Source organism: Scomber japonicus, chromosome 9, assembly GCF_027409825.1.
Source record: "Scomber japonicus isolate fScoJap1 chromosome 9, fScoJap1.pri, whole genome shotgun sequence".
Lineage (NCBI taxonomy): Eukaryota > Metazoa > Chordata > Actinopteri > Scombriformes > Scombridae > Scomber > Scomber japonicus.
The window spans coordinates 345,293-365,292 of record NC_070586.1 but is presented as its reverse complement, the minus strand read 5'-3'; the positions used below and the strand labels follow the sequence as shown (position 1 = coordinate 365,292).

The 20,000-nt window shown below is 49.0% G+C and overlaps 2 protein-coding genes across 2 annotated transcripts in view; both read right to left on the bottom strand.

Annotated features, from left to right (window-relative positions):
- Nucleotides 1-1,851: 1,851 nt before the first annotated feature.
- Nucleotides 1,852-16,116, bottom strand: phf19 (PHD finger protein 19). Its single transcript, XM_053325867.1, has 13 exons — nucleotides 15,940-16,116; nucleotides 15,597-15,678; nucleotides 13,508-13,621; nucleotides 12,164-12,258; nucleotides 11,301-11,449; nucleotides 9,333-9,428; nucleotides 7,865-8,054; nucleotides 4,673-4,740; nucleotides 3,951-4,097; nucleotides 3,419-3,479; nucleotides 3,217-3,302; nucleotides 2,641-2,730; nucleotides 1,852-2,558 (listed from the first exon to the last, which is right to left on the bottom strand). The coding sequence occupies exons 1-13, from the start codon at nucleotides 16,114-16,116 to the stop codon at nucleotides 2,249-2,251; spliced, it is 1,665 nt and encodes a 554-aa protein (XP_053181842.1). The 3' UTR covers nucleotides 1,852-2,248.
- A 3,635-nt stretch (nucleotides 16,117-19,751) lies between these two features.
- LOC128364205 (fibrinogen C domain-containing protein 1-like) overlaps nucleotides 19,752-20,000 on the bottom strand; it is a 16,604-nt gene continuing 16,355 nt past the window's right edge. Inside the window, exon 11 of the mRNA XM_053324742.1 lies at nucleotides 19,752-20,000. This exon is cut by the window's right edge and continues 14 nt beyond it. Coding sequence (XP_053180717.1) covers nucleotides 19,752-20,000 — 249 coding nt within the window.

Below are 20,000 nucleotides of genomic sequence, written 5' to 3'. Positions count from 1 at the left end.
AGGACTGTGTGGAGAGGGTCAGGGTCAGGACTGTGTGGAGAGGGTCAGGGTCAGGACTGTGTGGAGAGGGTCAGGGTCAGGACTGTGTGGAGAGGGTCAGGGTCAGGACTGTGTGGAGAGGGTCAGGGTCAGGACTGTGTGGAGAGGGTCAGGGTCAGGACTGTGTGGAGAGGGTCAGGGTTAGGACTGTGTGGAGAGGGTCAGGGTCAGGGTTAGGACTGTGTGCAGCTGGTCAGCTGGCTCACCTCCATCCACACACACACACACACACACACACACACACACACAGTGTAACACACAGAGTAACACACACACACACAGGGTCAAAGGTCAGACAGTTTTTTTTTTATTCCAAAGAATGCTGGCAGCTGATTGGTCAGCTGAGCCAGAACAAAAGGCAAACATACATACAGTCACATGATCAAAACAACCGTGGAACAAGCCAATGAGAGAAGAGTATGGTTACCATGGTAGCAGGGAGCATCTGCAGATTTAAAGTGACAGAGTGACAGTTTAACGTCTGGGAGACCGTTAGCATTCCTCATTCAAACCAATGGGCTCCGTTAGCATTCCTCATTCAAACCAATGGGCTCCGTTAGCATTCCTCATTCAAACCAATGGGCTCCGTTAGCATTCCTCATTCAAACCAATGGGCTCCGTTAGCATTCCTCATTCAAACCAATGGGCTCCGTTAGCATTCCTCATTCAAACCAATGGGTTCCGTTAGCATTCCTCATTCAAACCAATGGGCTCCGTTAGCATTCCTCATTCAAACCAATGGGCTCCGTTAGCATTCCTCATTCAAACCAATGGGCTCCTTTAGCATTCCTCATTCAAACCAATGGGCTCTGTTAGCTTTGAGCTAAACTCTCATGAACATTCATATTGATTATCGAGGCTTCTGATCGCTGATCAATCGCTCTGATGGATCATTGGGGGGGGGGGGGGGGGGGGGGGGGTGTTTGGCCGGTTTGCATAGATACTGAGCATGACCATAGTGCAAGAAAACTAACCAATCAGAGCTGCTGTGACTCAAGGCTCACTTACTAACTGCTGAAGAAGCAAGTGGGACATGACAGAAAGCTCCAGCTCAGTAAGTGCAGCTTGAGTTCATTTAGTAGCTGCTGCAGAGCTTTCAGTGACATCACATGATCTTCCTCCTCCTCACCTCCATCTTTGGAAACTTGACAGAGGAAGATCATGAGATACGATCAAAAGCTCCGGAACAGCTGCTGAGTTTCCAAAGTGAACTGATGACCTCTGACCCCACTGTGACATCACACATGACATCATCAGGTGGGAGTCTCCGTTTAACGTCAGTGTGAAAGTTTAATGTCAGTTTAATGTTTAACGTTTCTGGATTCTCAAATCAGTTTTTGTCTCCAAACAGTTTGAACAGCTGATCTTTAACAAAACTGACTGTTGGCACATAAATGTCACAGCCACAAGCTGTGATGTCACAGGTGTGGCTGTGATGTCACAGGTGAGGCTGTGATGTCACAGGTGGAGTGATGAGAGCAGCAGGTGAGGTGGAGCAGCGAGCTGTCTGACAGCAGATTCTGACTGTTTTACATCAGAGAAGAAGAAATGTTTGTTTTGACAGAAGAAGAAACTTCTACTGACGTACAGACCATAATACTACATCACAAACACACGACGTGTTCTTTGGTTGGTTTAAAATGTTCTCTCTAAATACTGTTATACACATCCGCAGCTTTGATTCCTGCTTCCTCTGAAATAACCTGCAGGACGTGGTGGGTGTGGGACAGGTGAATGTGGGACAGGTGAATGTGGGACAGGTGAGCCTGCGTTATGTGGGACTGGTGAATGTGGAACTGGTGAATGTGGGACAGGTGAATGTGGGACAGGTGAATGTGGGACAGGTGAACCTGCGTTATGTGGGACAGGTGAATGTGGGACAGGTGAGCCTGCGTTATGTGGGACAGGTGAATGTGGGACAGGTGAGCCTGCGTTATATGGGACAGGTGAATGTGGGACAGGTGAGCCTGCGTTATGTGGGACAGGTGAATGTGGGACAGGTGAACTAACAGATCAGGGACTTGTGTGCGACTCCTTTTTGTTTAAGAAGTTGTTGCTAGGCAACTTACGACTAAACAGGTTGAAAAGTAAAATAAAATAAAACCGTCTTGGACTGTAAACATTTAAAAACAACAACATGAACACAGCTGTTGTCATGGAAACATGTAACAGGGGACCAATCGCGTGAGGAAGAGGAATCAAAGCTGGGCTAATAAGGCGTCGTCCCCTCCCACTCCAGCAGGTACTGGACCGTCCCCTGAGCCGTGACCCGCCGAGCCAGCACCTGGTACCGCTCCCCGTTGGTCAGCCGGCCCGACACGCCGAAGTACGAGGAGATGGAGGAGTGGAGGTGGGAGGAGTCAGAGGGCAGCTGGGAGGGGTCTGACAGGAAGTGGGAGGGGTCTGATGATTCTGGGTCCTCCAGCATCCCAACAGGCTCCTCCCCTGCCTCGCTGTGATTGGCCCACTGGCTGTAGCTGTTGCTAGGCAACTTCCTCTTCCTGCTGCCCACCCTCCTCCTGAGGACAGAGGTCAGAGGTCAGAGATGGACTGGTTGTGTCAGGGTTAGGAGCTGAGGAGGTGCTGAGGAGGTGCTCTTACCTGAAGTGATAGGAGGCGCTGGTAGAAGCAGAACCTGAAGTAGACGCATCAGTGGAGTCCTGATCAATACTCACTGTTCTACTGGAGCTACTGAGGAGGAGAAGGGGGGGGGGGGGGGGGGGGAGGAGGAGGAGGAGGAGGAGGAGGGGGGGGGGGGGGGAGGAGGAGGAGTCAGATGTTAATATCCATGCTGTGATCAGTGATCAGTGTAGTGATCAGTGTAGTGATCAGTGATCAGTGATCAGTGTAGTGATCAGTGTAGTGATCAGTGATCAGTGTAGTGATCAGTGATCAGTGATCAGTGTAGTGATCAGTGTAGTGATCAGTGATCAGTGTAGTGATCAGTGTAGTGATCAGTGTAGTGATCAGTGTAGTGATCAGTGATCAGTGTAGTGATCAGTGATCAGTGATCAGTGATCAGTGTAGTGATCAGTGATCAGTGTAGTGATCAGTGATCAGTGATCAGTGATCAGTGTAGTGATCAGTGATCAGTGATCAGTGTAGTGATCAGTGATCAGTGATCAGTGTAGTGATCAGTGATCAGTGATCAGTGTAGTGATCAGTGATCAGTCTCACCTCTTCAGACTCTGCAGTTCGTCCAGAGTGAAATCAAAGATGTTCGCCATGTGATGGTTAGACGTCCAACTGCAGGAGAGCTCGCTCTACACACACACACACACACACACACACACACACAGAGAAACACAGAGAAACATGTTACACACACGTTACAAACACATAAACATCTTACACACACACACACACACTAAGATCTTACATTAGGAATGGCATCTTCTAGCAGCCACTTGGACTTCCTCTTCCTCCTCTCTGCTGAAGCACTACACACACACACACACACACACACACACACACACACACACACACACACACACACACACACACACACACACACACACACACACACACACACACACACACACACACACACACACACACACACACACACACACACGGGTTAAAGTTTAAAACCGTGAACATTAAAAAGCCAAACAGGTTTAAGGACTACAAACGGGATCACTTCCTGGTTTTAGGACTACAAACGGGATCTCTTCCTGGTTTTAGGACTACAAACGGGATCAGTTCCTGGTTTTAGGACTACAAACGGGATCAGTTCCTGGTTTTAGGACTACAAACGGGGTCAGTTCCTGGTTTTAGGACTACAAACGGGATCAGTTCCTGGTTTTAGGACTACAAACGGGATCAGTTCCTGGTTTTAGGACTACAAACGGGGTCAGTTCCTGGTTTTAGGACTACAAACGGGGTCAGTTCCTGGTTTTAGGACTACAGACCTGTTCCTGGCCACGCCCTTCTTCAGACCTCGGCCTCCGTCGCTCTGAGCGCGCTCCGGGAACAGCTTGGTGGGGGGGTTGGGAGGGACGCGATTCCTCAGACGGAAGATGCACTTCCTCTTCTTTATCTCCTTCCCACACAGAAACCTGGACACACAAACACACACTGTAGATACACACACACACACACACACACACACACACTGTAGATACACACACACTGTAGATACACACACACACACAGTAGATACACACACACACACACACACACACACAGTGTAGATACACACACACACACACACACACACACACACAGTAGATACACACACACACACACACACACACACAGTGTAGATACACACACACACACACACAGTGTAGATACACACACACACACAAACACAGTGTAGATACACACACACACACAAACACACAGTGTAGATACACACACACACACACACACACTGTAGATACACACACAGTGTAGATACACACACACACTCACAGTAGATACACACACACACACACACACAAACACACAGTGTAGATACACACACACACACACACACAAACACACAGTGTAGATACACACACACACACACACACACACTGTAGATACACACACACACACACACACTGTAGATACACACACACACACACTGTAGATACACACACACACACACACACACACACACACACACACACACACAGTGAGTCCTTACTTGCTCTTGTATTTGTTCAGAGCGTCCAGCAGCAGCTGAGGTCGTTCAGCGGGAGGCGTGTTAGACAGCTGAGAGAGAGACAGGTGAGAGAGAGACAGACAGGTGAGAGAGAGACAGGTGAGAGAGAGAGACAGGTGAGAGAGACAGACAGGTGAGAGAGACAGACAGGTAGGTGAGAGAGAGAGACAGGTGAGAGAGAGAGAGACAGGTGAGAGAGGTGAGAGAGAGACAGGTGAGAGAGAGACAGGTGAGAGAGAGGGACAGGTGAGAGAGAGAGAGACAGGTGAGAGAGAGGGACAGGTGAGAGAGAGAGAGAGACAGGTGAGAGAGAGAGAGAGACAGGTGAGAGAGAGGGACAGGTGAGAGAGAGAGACAGGTGAGAGAGAGGGACAGGTGAGAGAGAGAGACAGGTGAGAGAGACAGACAGGTGAGAGAGAGACAGGTGAGAGAGACAGGTGAGAGAGAGAGAGACAGGTGAGAGAGAGGGACAGGTGAGAGAGAGAGAGAGACAGGTGAGAGAGTGAGACAGGTGAGAGAGAGAGAGAGACAGGTGAGAGAGTGAGACAGGTGAGAGAGAGACAGGTGAGAGAGACAGGTGAGAGAGAGAGAGACAGGTGAGAGAGAGGGACAGGTGAGAGAGAGAGAGAGACAGGTGAGAGAGTGAGACAGGTGAGAGAGAGAGACAGGAGAGAGACAGACAGGAGAGAGAGACACAGACAGGTGAGAGAGAGAGAGACAGGTGAGAGAGAGACACAGACAGGTGAGAGAGAGAGACAGGTGAGAGAGAGACACAGACAGGTGAGAGAGAGAGACAGGTGAGAGAGAGACACAGACAGGTGAGAGAGACAGACAGGTGGGTGTGAGACAGGTGAGAGAGAGAGACAGGTGAGAGAGACAGACAGGTGAGAGAGAGACAGGTGAGAGAGAGAGACAGGTGAGAGAGACAGACAGGTGAGAGAGGTGAGAGAGAGACAGACAGATGAGAGAGAGACAGACAGGTGGATTTAAATCATGTGATCATTACTTTAACCACAGCAACCCTGAGACCCTAACCCAGATGGAACCGGTTAGAGGGGCTAGGGTTAGGGGTAGGGGGGTTAGGGGTAGAGGGGTTAGGGGTAGAGGGGCTAGGGTTAGGGGTAGAGGGTTAGGGGTAGAGGGGCTAGGGTTAGGGGTAGAGGGGTTAGGGGTACAGGGGTTAGGGGTAGAGGGGTTAGGGGTAGAGGGGTAGGGGTAGAGGGCTAGGGTTAGGGGTAGAGGGGCTAGGGTTAGGGGTAGGGGGGTAGAGGGTTAGGGGTAGAGGGGCTAGGGTTAGGGGTAGAGGGGCTAGGGTTAGGGGTAGAGGGGTTAGGGGTAGAGGGGCTAGGGTTAGGGGTAGAGGGTTAGGGGTAGGGGTAGAGGGGCTAGGGGTAGAGGGGCTAGGGTTAGGGGTAGAGGGTTAGGGGTAGAGGGGTTAGGGGTAGAGGGGCTAGGGTTAGGGGTAGAGGGTTAGGGGTAGAGGGTTAGGGGTAGAGGGGCTAGGGTTAGGGGTACAGGGGTTAGGGGTAGAGGGGTTAGGGGTAGAGGGGTTAGGGGTAGAGGGGTAGAGGGGTTAGGGGTAGAGGGGTAGAGGGGTTAGGGGTAGAGGGGCTAGGGGTAGAGGGTTAGGGGTAGAGGGTTAGGGGTACAGGGGTTAGGGGTAGAGGGTTAGGGGTAGAGGGGTTAGGGGTAGAGGGGCTAGGGTTAGGGGTAGAGGGTTAGGGGTAGAGGGGTTAGGGGTAGAGGGGTTAGGGGTAGAGGGTTAGGGGTAGAGGGGCTAGGGTTAGGGGTACAGGGGTTAGGGGTAGAGGGGTTAGGGGTAGAGGGGTAGAGGGGCTAGGGGTAGAGGGGTTAGGGGTAGAGGGTTAGGGGTAGAGGGGCTAGGGTTAGGGGTACAGGGGTTAGGGGTAGAGGGGTTAGGGGTAGAGGGGTTAGGGGTAGAGGGGTAGAGGGGTTAGGGGTAGAGGGGTTAGGGGTAGAGGGGTAGAGGGGTTAGGGGTAGAGGGGTAGAGGGGTTAGGGTTAGAGGGGTAGAGGGGCTAGGGGTAGAGGGGTAGAGGGGCTAGGGGTAGAGGTGCTAGGGTTAGGGGTAGAGGGTTAGGGGCTAGGGTTAGAGGGGTAGAGGGGCTAGGGTTAGAGGGGTAGAGGGTTAGGGGCTAGGGTTAGAGGGGTAGAGGGGCTAGGGTTAGAGGGGTAGAGGGGTTAGGGGTAGAGGGTTAGGGGCTAGGGTTAGAGGGGTAGAGGGGCTAGGGTTAGAGGGGTAGAGGGGCTAGGGTTAGGGGTAGAGGGTTAGGGGCTAGGGTTAGGGGTAGAGGGGCTAGGGTTAGGGGTAGAGGGGCTAGGGGTAGAGGGCTAGGGGTAGAGGGGTTAGGGGTAGAGGGTTAGGGGTAGAGGGGCTAGGGTTAGGGGTAGAGGGGCTAGGGTTAGGGGTAGAGGGGTTAGGGTTAGGGGTAGAGGGGCTAGGGGTAGAGGGGCTAGGGTTAGGGGTAGAGGGGTTAGGGGTAGAGGGGCTAGGGTTAGGGGTAGAGGGGTTAGGGGTAGAGGGGTTAGGGGTAGAGGGGCTAGGGTTAGGGGTAGAGGGTTAGGGGTAGAGGGTTAGGGGTAGAGGGGTTAGGGGTAGAGGGGCTAGGGTTAGGGGTAGAGGGTTAGGGGTAGAGGGTTAGGGGTAGAGGGGCTAGGGGTAGAGGGGTTAGGGGCTAGGGGTAGTGTGCTGGTTCTGGTTCTGTTTCTGTGCTGGTTCTGTGCTGGTTCTGGTTCTGGTTTTGTGCTGGTTCTGAGCTGGTTCTGGTTCTGTGCTGTTCTGTGCTGTGCTGGTTCTGGTTCTGAGCTGGTTCTGATTCTGTGCTGGTTCTGTTCCGGTTCTGAGCTGGTTCTGGTTCTATTCTGGTTCTGGTTCTGAGCTGGTTCTGAGCTGGTTCTGGTTCTGAGCTGGTTCTGGTTCTGTGCTGGTTCTGTGCTGGGTTCTGGTTCTGGTTCTGGTTCTGGTACCTTGCCCAGCTGTAGGTGGTCCCAGTTGGCGGAGACGAAGGCCAGGATCCCTAACCAGACCCTAACCCTAACCTGTGCTGGTTCTGTGCTGGTTCTGGTTCTGGTTCTGTGCTGGTTCTGGTTCTGGTTCTGAGCTGGTTCTGGTTCTGGTTCTGTGCTGGTTCTGAGCTGGTTCTGGTTGTGGTACCTTGCCCAGCTGTAGGTGGTCCCAGTTGGCGGAGACGAAGGCCAGGATCTCGTCCATCTCAAAGTATTTCTTCTTGCTGCTGACGGACAGGTTGTAGAGAACCAGGTGAACCACGTCCACCCACCTCAGGGACAGCCGGCGCACGTACTCCGAGCCTTTGTTACAGACCGAGCACATGAAGAGGTAGAACCTGCGGAGAACACGGAACGTCAGCGCAGGACTAACATGAAGAGGTAGAACCTGCGGAGAACACGGAACGTCAGCGCAGGACTAACAGGAAGAGGTAGAACCTGCGGAGAACACGGAACGTCAGCGCAGGACTAACAGGAAGAGGTAGAACCTGCGGAGAACACGGAACGTCAGCGCAGGACTAACATGAAGAGGTAGAACCTGCGGAGAACACGGAACGTCAGCGCACGACTAACAGGAAGAGGTAGAACCTGCGGAGAACACGGAACGTCAGCGCAGGACTAACAGGAAGTGTCAAACACGGAGAACACGGAACGTCAGCGCAGGACTAACATGAAGTGTCAAACACGGAGAACACGGAACGTCAGTGCAGGACTAACAGGAAGTGTCAAACACGGAGAACACGGAGAACACGGAACGTCAGTGCAGGACTAACAGGAAGTGTCAAACACGGAGAACACGGAACGTCAGTGCAGGACTAACAGGAAGTGTCAAACACGGAGAACACGGAACGTCAGTGCAGGACTAACAGGAAGAGGTAGAACCTGCGGAGAACACGGAACGTCAGCGCAGGACTAACATGAAGTGTCAAACACGGAACGTCAACGCAGGACTAACATGAAGTGTCAAACACGGAGAACACGGAACGTCAGCGCAGGACTAACAGGAAGAGGTAGAACCTGCGGAGAACACGGAACGTCAGCGCAGGACTAACAGGAAGAGGTAGAACCTGCGGAGAACACGGAACGTCAGCGCAGGACTAACAGGAAGTGTCAAACACGGAGAACACAGAACGTCAGCGCAGGACTAACAGGAAGTGTCAAACACGGAGAACACAGAACGTCAGCGCAGGACTAACAGGAAGTGTCAAACACGGAGAACACAGAACGTCAGCGCAGGACTAACAGGAAGTGTCAAACACGGAGAACAGGAACGTCAGCGCAGGACTAACATGAAGAGGTAGAACCTGCGGAGAACACGGAACGTCAGTGCAGGACTAACAGGAAGTGTCTCTGCACGGAGAACACGGAACGTCAGTGCAGGACTAACAGGAAGTGTCAAACACGGAGAACACGGAACGTCAGCGCACGACTAACAGGAAGTGTCAAACACGGAGAACACGGAACGTCAGCGCAGGACTAACAGGAAGTGTCAAACACGGAGAACAGGAACGTCAGCGCAGGACTAACATGAAGAGGTAGAACCTGCGGAGAACACGGAACGTCAGCGCAGGACTAACAGGAAGTGTCAAACACGGAGAACCCTAACCCTGACTCACCGGTCTCCAAACATCATGGACTCCTGCAGACACTGAGTACACGCTTCATGGAACCACTGCTGGCATCGGAAGCACTGCAGCATCTTCAGGTACCACCTAGAACCACAACACATAGAACCACAACACATAAATCAGCATAGAACCACAACACACAGATCAGCAGATAGAACATAGAACCACAACACACAGATCAGCATAGAACCACAACACACAGATCAGCAGGTAGAACATAGAACCACATCACACAGATCAGCAGGTAGAACATAGAACCACATCACACAGATCAGCATAGAACCACAAAACATAGATCAGCAGGTAGAACATAGAACCACAACACACAGATCAGCAGGTAGAACATAGAACCACAACACACAGATCAGCAGGTAGAACATAGAACCACAACACACAGATCAGCAGGTAGAACATAGAACCACATCACACAGATCAGCAGGTAGAACATAGAACCACAACACACAGATAAGCAGGTAGAACATAGAACCACAACACACAGATCAGCAGGTAGAACATAGAACCACAACACACAGATAAGCAGGTAGAACATAGAACCACAACACACAGATCAGCATAGAACCACAACACACAGATCAGCATAGAACCACAACACACAGATCAGCAGGTAGAGCATAGAACCACATCACACAGATCAGCAGGTAGAACATAGAACCACAACACACAGATCAGCATAGAACCACAACACACAGATCAGCATAGAACCACAACACATAGATCAGCATAGAACCACAACACATAGATCAGCATAGAACCACAACACAGATCAGCATAGAACCACAACACACAGATCAGCAGGTAGAACATAGAACCACAACACACAGATCAGCAGGTTGAACATAGAACCACAACACACAGATCAGCAGGTAGAACATAGAACCACAACACACAGATCAGCAGGTAGAACATAGAACCACAACACACAGATCAGCAGGTAGAACCACAACACATAGAACCACATCACACAGATCAGCAGGTAGAACATAGAACCACAACACACAGATCAACAGGTAGAACATAGAACCACAACACACAGATCAGCAGGTAGAACATAAAACCACAACACACAGATCAGCATAGAACCACAACACACAGATCAGCATAGAACCACAACACATAGATCAGCATAGAACCACAACACACAGATCAGCAGGTAGAACATAGAACCACAACACACAGATCAGCATAGAACCACATCACACAGATCAGCAGGTAGAACATAGAACCACATCACACAGATCAGCAGGTAGAACATAGAACCACATCACACAGATCAGCGGGTAGAACATAGAACCACAACACACAGATCAGCAGGTAGAACATAGAACCACAACACACAGATCAGCAGGTTGAACATAGAACCGCAACACACAGATCAACAGGTAGAACATAGAACCACATCACACAGATCAGCAGGTAGAACATAGAACCACAACACACAGATCAGCAGGTAGAACATAGAACCACATCACACAGATCAGCATAGAACCACAACACACAGATCAGCAGGTAGAACCACAACACACAGATCAGCAGGTAGAACATAGAACCACAACACACAGATCAGCATAGAACCACAACACACAGATCAGCAGGTAGAACCACATCACACAGATCAGCATAGAACCACATCACACAGATCAGCATAGAACCACATCACACAGATCAACAGGTAGAACATAGAACCACATCACACAGATCAACAGGTAGAGCATAGAACCACATCACACAGATCAGCAGGTAGAACATAGAACCACATCACACAGATCAGCAGGTAGAACATAGAACCACAACACACAGATCAGCAGATAGAACATAGAACCACAACACACAGATCAGCAGGTAGAACGTAGAACCACAACACACAGATCAGCAGGTAGAACGTAGAACCCTGGGTGGGTTCTCTCCAGTGTGTGTGTCTGTGATTGGTCGGCTTACTCTCCGGGGCCTCCACAGTAGCAGTAACACTGCTGCTGATTGGTCCGGTGCTGCGAGTCCCAGTCCAGAGAGTCCAGGTGATAGGACAGCACCTGCTTCATGGCCGACAGAGCTCTGCTGATTGGCCCCTTCTTCAGAGCCCCGCCTTTCTGTGGGGAGACAGCACTGTTACCGTGGCAACCGTTACTGTGGCACAACCACTGCAATATCACTGTTACCGTGGCAACCGTTACTGTAGCGCAACCACTGTAATATCACTGTTACCGTGGCAACCGTTACTATAGCACAACCACTGTAATATCACTGTTACCGTGGCAACCGTTACTATAGCATAACCACTGTAGTATACTTCAACTGGTGTTACTGGTAGTATTGATGTTACTGGTGTTACTGATGTTACTGGTAGTACTGTAGTACTGGTGTTACTGGTGTTACTGGTGTTACTGGTAGTACTGGTGTTACTGTAGTACTGGTGGTACTGGTGTTACTGGTAGTACTGTAGTATTGGTGTTACTGGTGTTACTGGTAGTACTGGTAGTACTGGTGTTACTGATGTTACTGGTAGTACTGTAGTACTGGTAGTACTGGTGTTACTGGTAGTACTGGTGTTACTGGTGTTACTGGTAGTACTGGTGTTACTGGTAGTACTGGTGTTACTGGTGTTACTGGTAGTACTGGTGTTACTGGTAGTACTGGTAGTACTGGTGTTACTGGTAGTACTGGTAGTACTGTAGTATTGGTGTTACTGGTGTTACTGGTAGTACTGGTGTTACTGGTAATACTGTTGTTACTGGTAGTACTGGTAGTACTGGTGTTACTGGTAGTACTGGTGTTACTGGTAGTACTGGTAGTACTGGTGTTACCCGGACAGCCAGGGCGAAGACGCAGCGGCGGCAGAACCAGGGGCTGACCACACTGCTGCCCTCTACAGGAGGAACGTGGCACTGCTGATGGAAACCTGACAGGAAGAGAACAAATTACTGTCAGCTGATTGATGATGTTAAGCCTGCTGGCACATGCCCGCGCTCAGGCCGTGGATGACTACCTACCACGCTGGATTAATCCCGTTCTCAGGCCGTGGATGACTAACTACCACGCTGGATTAATCCCGTTCTCAGGCCGTGGATGACTAACTACCACGCTGGATTAATCTCGTTCTCAGGCCGTGGATGACTAACTACCACGCTGGATTAATCCCGTTCTCAGGCCGTGGATGACTAACTACCACGCTGGATTAATCCCGTTCTCAGGCCGTGGATGACTAACTACCACGCTGGATTAATCCCGTTCTCAGGCCGTGGATGACTAACTACCACGCTGGATTAATCTCGTTCTCAGGCCGTGGATGACTAACTACCACGCTGGATTAATCATCCCGTTCTCAGGCCGTGGATGACTAACTACCACGCTGGAGTAATCCCGTTCTCAGGCCGTGGATGACTAACTACCACGCTGGATTAATCCCGTTCTCAGGCCGTGGATGACTAACTACCACGCTGGATTAATCCCGTTCTCAGGCCGTGGATGACTAACTACCACGCTGGATTAATCCCGTTCTCAGGCCGTGGATGACTAACTACCACGCTGGAGTAATCCCGTTCTCAGGCCGTGGATGACTAACTACCACGCTGGATTAATCTCGTTCTCAGGCCGTGGATGACTAACTACCACGCTGGATTAATCCCGTTCTCAGGCCGTGGATGACTAACTACCACGCTGGATTAATCATCCCGTTCTCAGGCCGTGGATGACTAACTACCACGCTGGATTAATCCCGTTCTCAGGCCGTGGATGACTAACTACCACGCTGGATTAATCTCGTTCTCAGGCCGTGGATGACTAACTACCACGCTGGATTAATCATCTCGTTCTCAGGCCGTGGATGACTAACTACCACGCTGGATTAATCCCGTTCTCAGGCCGTGGATGACTAACTACCACGCTGGATTAATCATCCCGTTCTCAGGCCGCGGATGACTAACTACCACGCTGGAGTAATCCCGTTCTCAGGCCGTGGATGACTAACTACCACGCTGGAGTAATCCCGTTCTCAGGCCGTGGATGACTAACTACCACGCTGGATTAATCTCGTTCTCAGGCCGTGGATGACTAACTACCACGCTGGATTAATCCCGTTCTCAGGCCTACTTCCTGTTCTTGTGTGACCTACTTCCTGTTCTTGTGTGAGGAGCAGCATCATCACTCACCGATGCCGCACTTCCCGCAGATCAGGATCTGGTTGCTTTGATTTGATTGGCTGTCACAGTTTGGCCCCGCCTCCCGACACACAGAGCAACGAGGCTCCTCCCCTGGCACTCCAGCTGTAACGTGATTGGATAACAGGCTGTGATTGACAGGTAGAGACACAGACAGGTAGAGACACAGACAGACAGGTAGAGACACAGAAAGACAGACAAGTAGAGACAGACAGGTAGACAGGCAGCAGCAGGGAGGAGAGACTGTCTCATTCTCACCGTGTTGGAACCTGTCTCACTCTCACCGTGTTGGAACCTGTCTCACTCTCACCGTGTTGGAACCTGTCTCACTCTCACGTGTTATAACTTGTCTCACTCTCAATGTGTTATAACCTGTCTCACTCTCACCGTGGTATAACCTGTGTCCCTTTTACCGTGTTGGAACCTGTCTCACTCTCACCGTGGTATAACCTGTCTCACTCTCACCGTGTTGGAACCTGTCTCACTCTCACCGTGTTGGAACCTGTCTCACTCTCACCGTGTTGGAACCTGTCTCACTCTCACCGTGTTGGAACCTGTCTCACTCTCACCTGTCTCACTCTCACCGTGTTGGAACCTGTCTCACTCTCATTGTGTTGGAACCCGTCTCACTCTCATTGTGTTGGAACCTGTCTCACTCTCATTGTGTTGGAACCTGTCTCACTCTCATTGTGTTGGAACCTGTCTCACTCTCATTGTGTTGGAACCTGTCTCATTCTCACCATGGTATAACCTGTCTCACTCTCATTGTGTTGGAACCTGTCTCACTCTCATTGTGTTGGAACCTGTCTCACTCTCATTGTGTTGGAACCTGTCTCATTCTCACCATGGTATAACCTGTCTCACTCTCACCGTGTTGGAACCTGTCTCACTCTCACCGTGTTGGAACCTGTCTCACTCTCACTGTGGTATAACCTGTCTCACTCTCACCGTGTTGGAACCTGTCTCACTCTCACCGTGTTGGAACCTGTCTCACTCTCACCGTGTTGGAACCTGTCTCACTCTCATCGTGGTATAACCTTTCTCACTCTCACCGTGGTATAACCTGTCTCACTCTCACCGTGGTATAACCTGTCTCACTCTCACCGTGTTAGAACCTGTCTCACTCTCACCATGTTGGAACCTGTCTCACTCTCACCGTGGTATAACCTGTCTCACTCTCACCGTGTTGGAACCTGTCTCACTCTCACCGTGTTGGAACCTGTCTCACTCTCACTGTGGTATAACCTGTCTCACTCTCACCGTGTTGGAACCTGTCTCACTCTCATTGTGTTGGAACCTGTCTCACTCTCACCGTGGTATAACCTGTCTCACTCTCACTGTGTTTGAACCTGTCTCACTCTCACCGTGTTGGAACCTGTCTCACCGTGGTATAACCTGTCTCACTCTCACCGTGGTATAACCTGTCTCACTCTCACCGTGGTATAACCTGTCTCACTCTCACCGTGGTATAACCTGTCTCATTCTCACCGCGTTGGAACCTGTCTCACTCTCACCGTGTTGGAACCTGTCTCACTCTCATTGTGTTGGAACCTGTCTCACTCTCACCGTGTTGGAACCTGTCTCCCTCTCACCGTGATATAACCTGTCTCACTCTCACCATGGTATAAGCTGTCTCACTCTCACCGTGTTGGAACATGTCTCACTCTCACAGTGGTATAACCTGTCTCACTCTCACCGTGTTGGAACCTGTCTCACTCTCACCGTGTTGGAACCTGTCTCACTCTCACCGTGTTGGAACCTGTCTCACTCTCACCGTGGTATAACCTGTCTCACTCTCACCGTGGTATAACCTGTCTCACTCTCATTGTGTTGGAACCTGTCTCACTCTCACCGTGTTGGAACCTGTCTCACCGTGGTATAACCTGTCTCACTCTCACCGTGGTATAACCTGTCTCACTCTCACCGTGGTATAACCTGTCTCACTCTCACCGTGTTGGAACCTGTCTCACTCTCACCGTGTTGGAACCTGTCTCACTCTCACCGTGTTGGAACCTGTCTCACTCTCACCGTGTTGGAACCTGTCTCACTCTCACCGAGTTGGAACCTGTCTCACTCTCACCGTGTTGGATGTCCTTCCACAGAACCCAAAACTTTGAGTTATCTTCAAACGTGACGAAGCAGCTCTGTCTTGGGGGGCTCACCTGTCCACCAATCAGAGCACAGGGATTACATCATCCACCAATCACAGCACAGGGATTACATCATCCACCAATCACAGCACAGGGATTACATCATCCACCAATCACAGCACAGAGATTAATAATCTGTGTGTAATAGTGTGTATATAGTGTGTGTGTACATAGTGTGTGTAGTGTGTATTTTGTGTACAGTGTGTGTGTATATAGTGTGTGTAGTGTGTATATAGTGTGTGTAGTGTGTATTTTGTGTACAGTGTGTATTACCCTCTGGATCTTGCCCAGGTAGTACAGTCCATCTGACCAATGACAGAGGACGAACTGTCCCACACTCAGACTAGACCCCGCCCCCTCGTCCTCCTCTAGGCCACGCCCCCTCCGACCCCCACCTGGAGACACCTGAGGCTCCAGACCACAGAGGGCTTCAATCAGGTCCTCATACATCCTGCAGAGAGACAGACAGGTGGTTAGAGAGACAGGCAGGCGGTTAGAGAGACAGACAGGTGGTTAGAGAGACAGGCGACTAGAGAGACAGACAGGCTGTTAGAGAGACAGACAGACAGACAGGTGGTTAGAGAGACAGGCGGTTAGAGAGACAGAGAGGCGGTTAGAGAGACAGACAGGTGGTTAGATAGACAGGCGACTAGAGAGACAGACAGGCGGTTGGAGAGACAGACAGAGAGACAGACAGGTGGTTAGAGAGACAGACAGGTGGTTAGAGAGACAGACAGCCGGTTAGAGAGACAGACAGGCGGTTAGAGAGACAGACAGGTAGAGAGACATTAACCCGGTACATTACTGATTCAATACCGGTAGATTAACCCGGTACATTAACCCGGTAAATAAACCCGGTAGATTAACCCGGTACATTACCGGTACATTAACCTGGTAATGTAACGGTAATGTAATGGTAATATAACGGTTGTATAACGGTAATGTACCGGTAGCAGAGTTAACGGTAAATGTTCACCTTGCTCTGATCCGGGCTGCGTCCTCCGGTCTCCGGTCTCCGGTCCACAGACAGGTTGGACAGAGAGACGCTGTGTTTGTGTCTCCGCGTCCTGTCTGTCTCTCTCTCTGTCTATCTCTCGTCCTGTCTCTCTGTCTGTCTCTCTGCCTGTCTATCTCTCTGTCTATCTCTCTCTATCTCTCTCTTCACGCCGCTTCTCTTCAAACTTTCCCCGCCGCCATTTTTCACTTTTCCCGCGAATCGCAGGAGCAGGCTGTGTCATCATCTTACGTCTTGACGTCAGCAGAAGGACGTCCTCGCCTCCGACACTAGGTCCGTGGGTGTGTCAAAATAAAATGCAAAATGTTAACCCAGTTATGTACTGGTATATACTGGTATGTACTGGTATGTACTGGTATATACTGGTATATACTGGTATGTAATGGTATGTAATGGTATGTACTGGTACGTACTGGTATATACTGGTACGTACTGGTATATACTGGTATGTACTGGTATGTACTGGTATATACTGGTATGTAATGGTATATACTGGTATGTACTGGTGTGTACTGGTATGTACTGGTATATACTGGTATGTACTGGTGTGTACTGGTATATACTGGTATGTACTGGTATGTAATGGTATGTACTGGTATGTAATGGTATGTACTGGTATGTAATGGTATTTACTGGTATGTACTGGTATGTACTGGTATGTACTGGTATGTAATGGTATTTACTGGTATGTACTGGTATGTACTGGTATGTACTGGTGTGTAATGGTATATACTGGTATGTAATGGTATATACTGGTATGTACTGGTATGTAATGGTATATACTGGTATGTACTGGTATGTAATGGTATGTACTGGTATGTACTGGTATGTACTTGTATGTAATGGTATTTACTGGTATGTACTGGTATGTACTGGTATGTAATGGTATGTACTGGTATGTACTGGTATATAATGGTATGTACTGGTATGTAATGGTATATACTGGTATGTACTGGTATGTACTGGTATGTACTGGTATATACTGGTATGTAATGGTATGTACTGGTATGTACTGGTATGTACTGGTATGTACTGATATGTACTGGTATGTACTGGTATGTACTGGTATGTACTGGTGTGTAATGGTATATACTGGTATGTAATGGTATATACTGGTATGTACTGGTATGTAATGGTATGTACTGGTATATACTGGTGTGTAATGGTATATACTGGTATGTAATGGTATATACTGGTATGTACTGGTATGTAATGGTATATACTGGTATGTACTGGTATGTAATGGTATGTACTGGTATGTACTGGTATGTACTTGTATGTAATGGTATTTACTGGTATGTACTGGTATGTACTGGTATGTAATGGTATGTACTGGTATGTACTGGTATATAATGGTATGTACTGGTATGTAATGGTATATACTGGTATGTACTGGTATGTACTGGTATGTACTGGTATATACTGGTATGTAATGGTATGTACTGGTATGTACTGGTATGTACTGGTGTGTAATGGTATATACTGGTATGTAATGGTATATACTGGTATATACTGGTATGTAATGGTATGTACTGGTGTGTACTGGTATGTACTGGTATATACTGGTATATACTGGTATGTAATGGTATGTACTGGTATGTACTGGTATGTACTGGTGTGTAATGGTATATACTGGTATGTAATGGTATATACTGGTATATACTGGTATGTAATGGTATGTAATGGTATATATTGGTATGTACTTGTATGTAATGGTATTTACTGGTATGTACTGGTATATACTGGTATGTAATGGTATATACTGGTATGTACTGGTATGTACTGGTATGTACTGGTATGTACTGGTATATACTGGTATGTACTGGTATGTAATGGTATGTAATGGTATGTACTGGTATGTAATGGTATGTACTGGTATATACTGGTATATACTGGTATGTACTGGTATATATTGGTATGTACTTGTATGTAATGGTATTTACTGGTATGTACTGGTATGTACTGGTATGTACTGGTATATACTGGTATGTAATGGTATATACTGGTATGTAATGGTATATACTGGTATGTACTGGTATGTACTGGTATGTACTGGTATGTACTGGTATGTAATGGTATATACTGGTATGTAATGGTATATACTGGTATGTAATGGTATATACTGGTATGTACTGGTATGTACTGGTATGTACTGGTATATACTGGTATGTACTGGTATGTACTGGTATATACTGGTATGTACTGGTATATACTGGTATGTACTGGTATGTACTGGTGTGTAATGGTATATACTGGTATGTACTGGTATGTAATGGTATGTACTGGTATGTACTGGTATATACTGGTATGTACTGGTATGTACTGGTATATACTGGTATGTACTGGTATGTACTGGTATGTACTGGTGTGTAATGGTATATACTGGTATGTAATGGTATATACTGGTATGTAATGGTATATACTGGTATGTAATGGTATATACTGGTATGTACTGGTATGTACTGGTATGTACTGGTATATACTGGTATGTACTGGTATGTACTGGTATATACTGGTATGTACTGGTATGTACTGGTATGTACTGGTATGTACTGGTATGTAATGGTATATACTGGTATGTACTGGTATGTACTGGTATATACTGGTATGTACTGGTATGTACTGGTATATACTGGTATGTACTGGTATGTAATGGTATATACTGGTATGTACTGGTATGTACTGGTATGTACTGGTATGTACTGGTATGTAATGGTATGTACTGGTATTTACTGGTATGTACTGGAAGCCAAACATCAGCAGGAAGCAGGAAACAGGAAACAGGAAACAGGAAGCAGCGATCAGTGATCAAGTTCTTTAATTAGTAAGAACAACAAAAACAAAACAGACACATCATTAAAAAACTGTGCAGTTTAAAAGCAGACAGATGAAGTCAGAGGTCAGGGGTCAGGGGTCAGAGGTCAGGTTTGGGCCGGGGTCAGAGGTCAGGGGTCAGGGGTCAGGGGTCAGAGGTCAGAGGTCAGGGGTCAGAGGTCAGGAGTCAGAGGTCAGGTTTGGGCCGGGGTCAGGGGTCAGAGGTCAGGTTTAGGCCGGGGTCAGGGGTCAGGGGTCAGAGGTCAGGTTTGGGCCGGGGGCGTATCTTCATCTCGGTGAACCTCAGAGAGTACTGCCAGCCGGTCCAGCTGGACCACTCGACCCCGTCGGCGTAGGAGGCGTGGCCCCCCCGCAGGTACTGGCCGTTCAGGTTGGAGGTGTGGCAGTTCCGGTACCACCAGGCGCCCTGGTAGTACGCCGCACAGTTGTTCTCCGACTGGTCCTGGTCCCGGTCCCGCGTGGTGAACTGCATCCCAGAATGCTT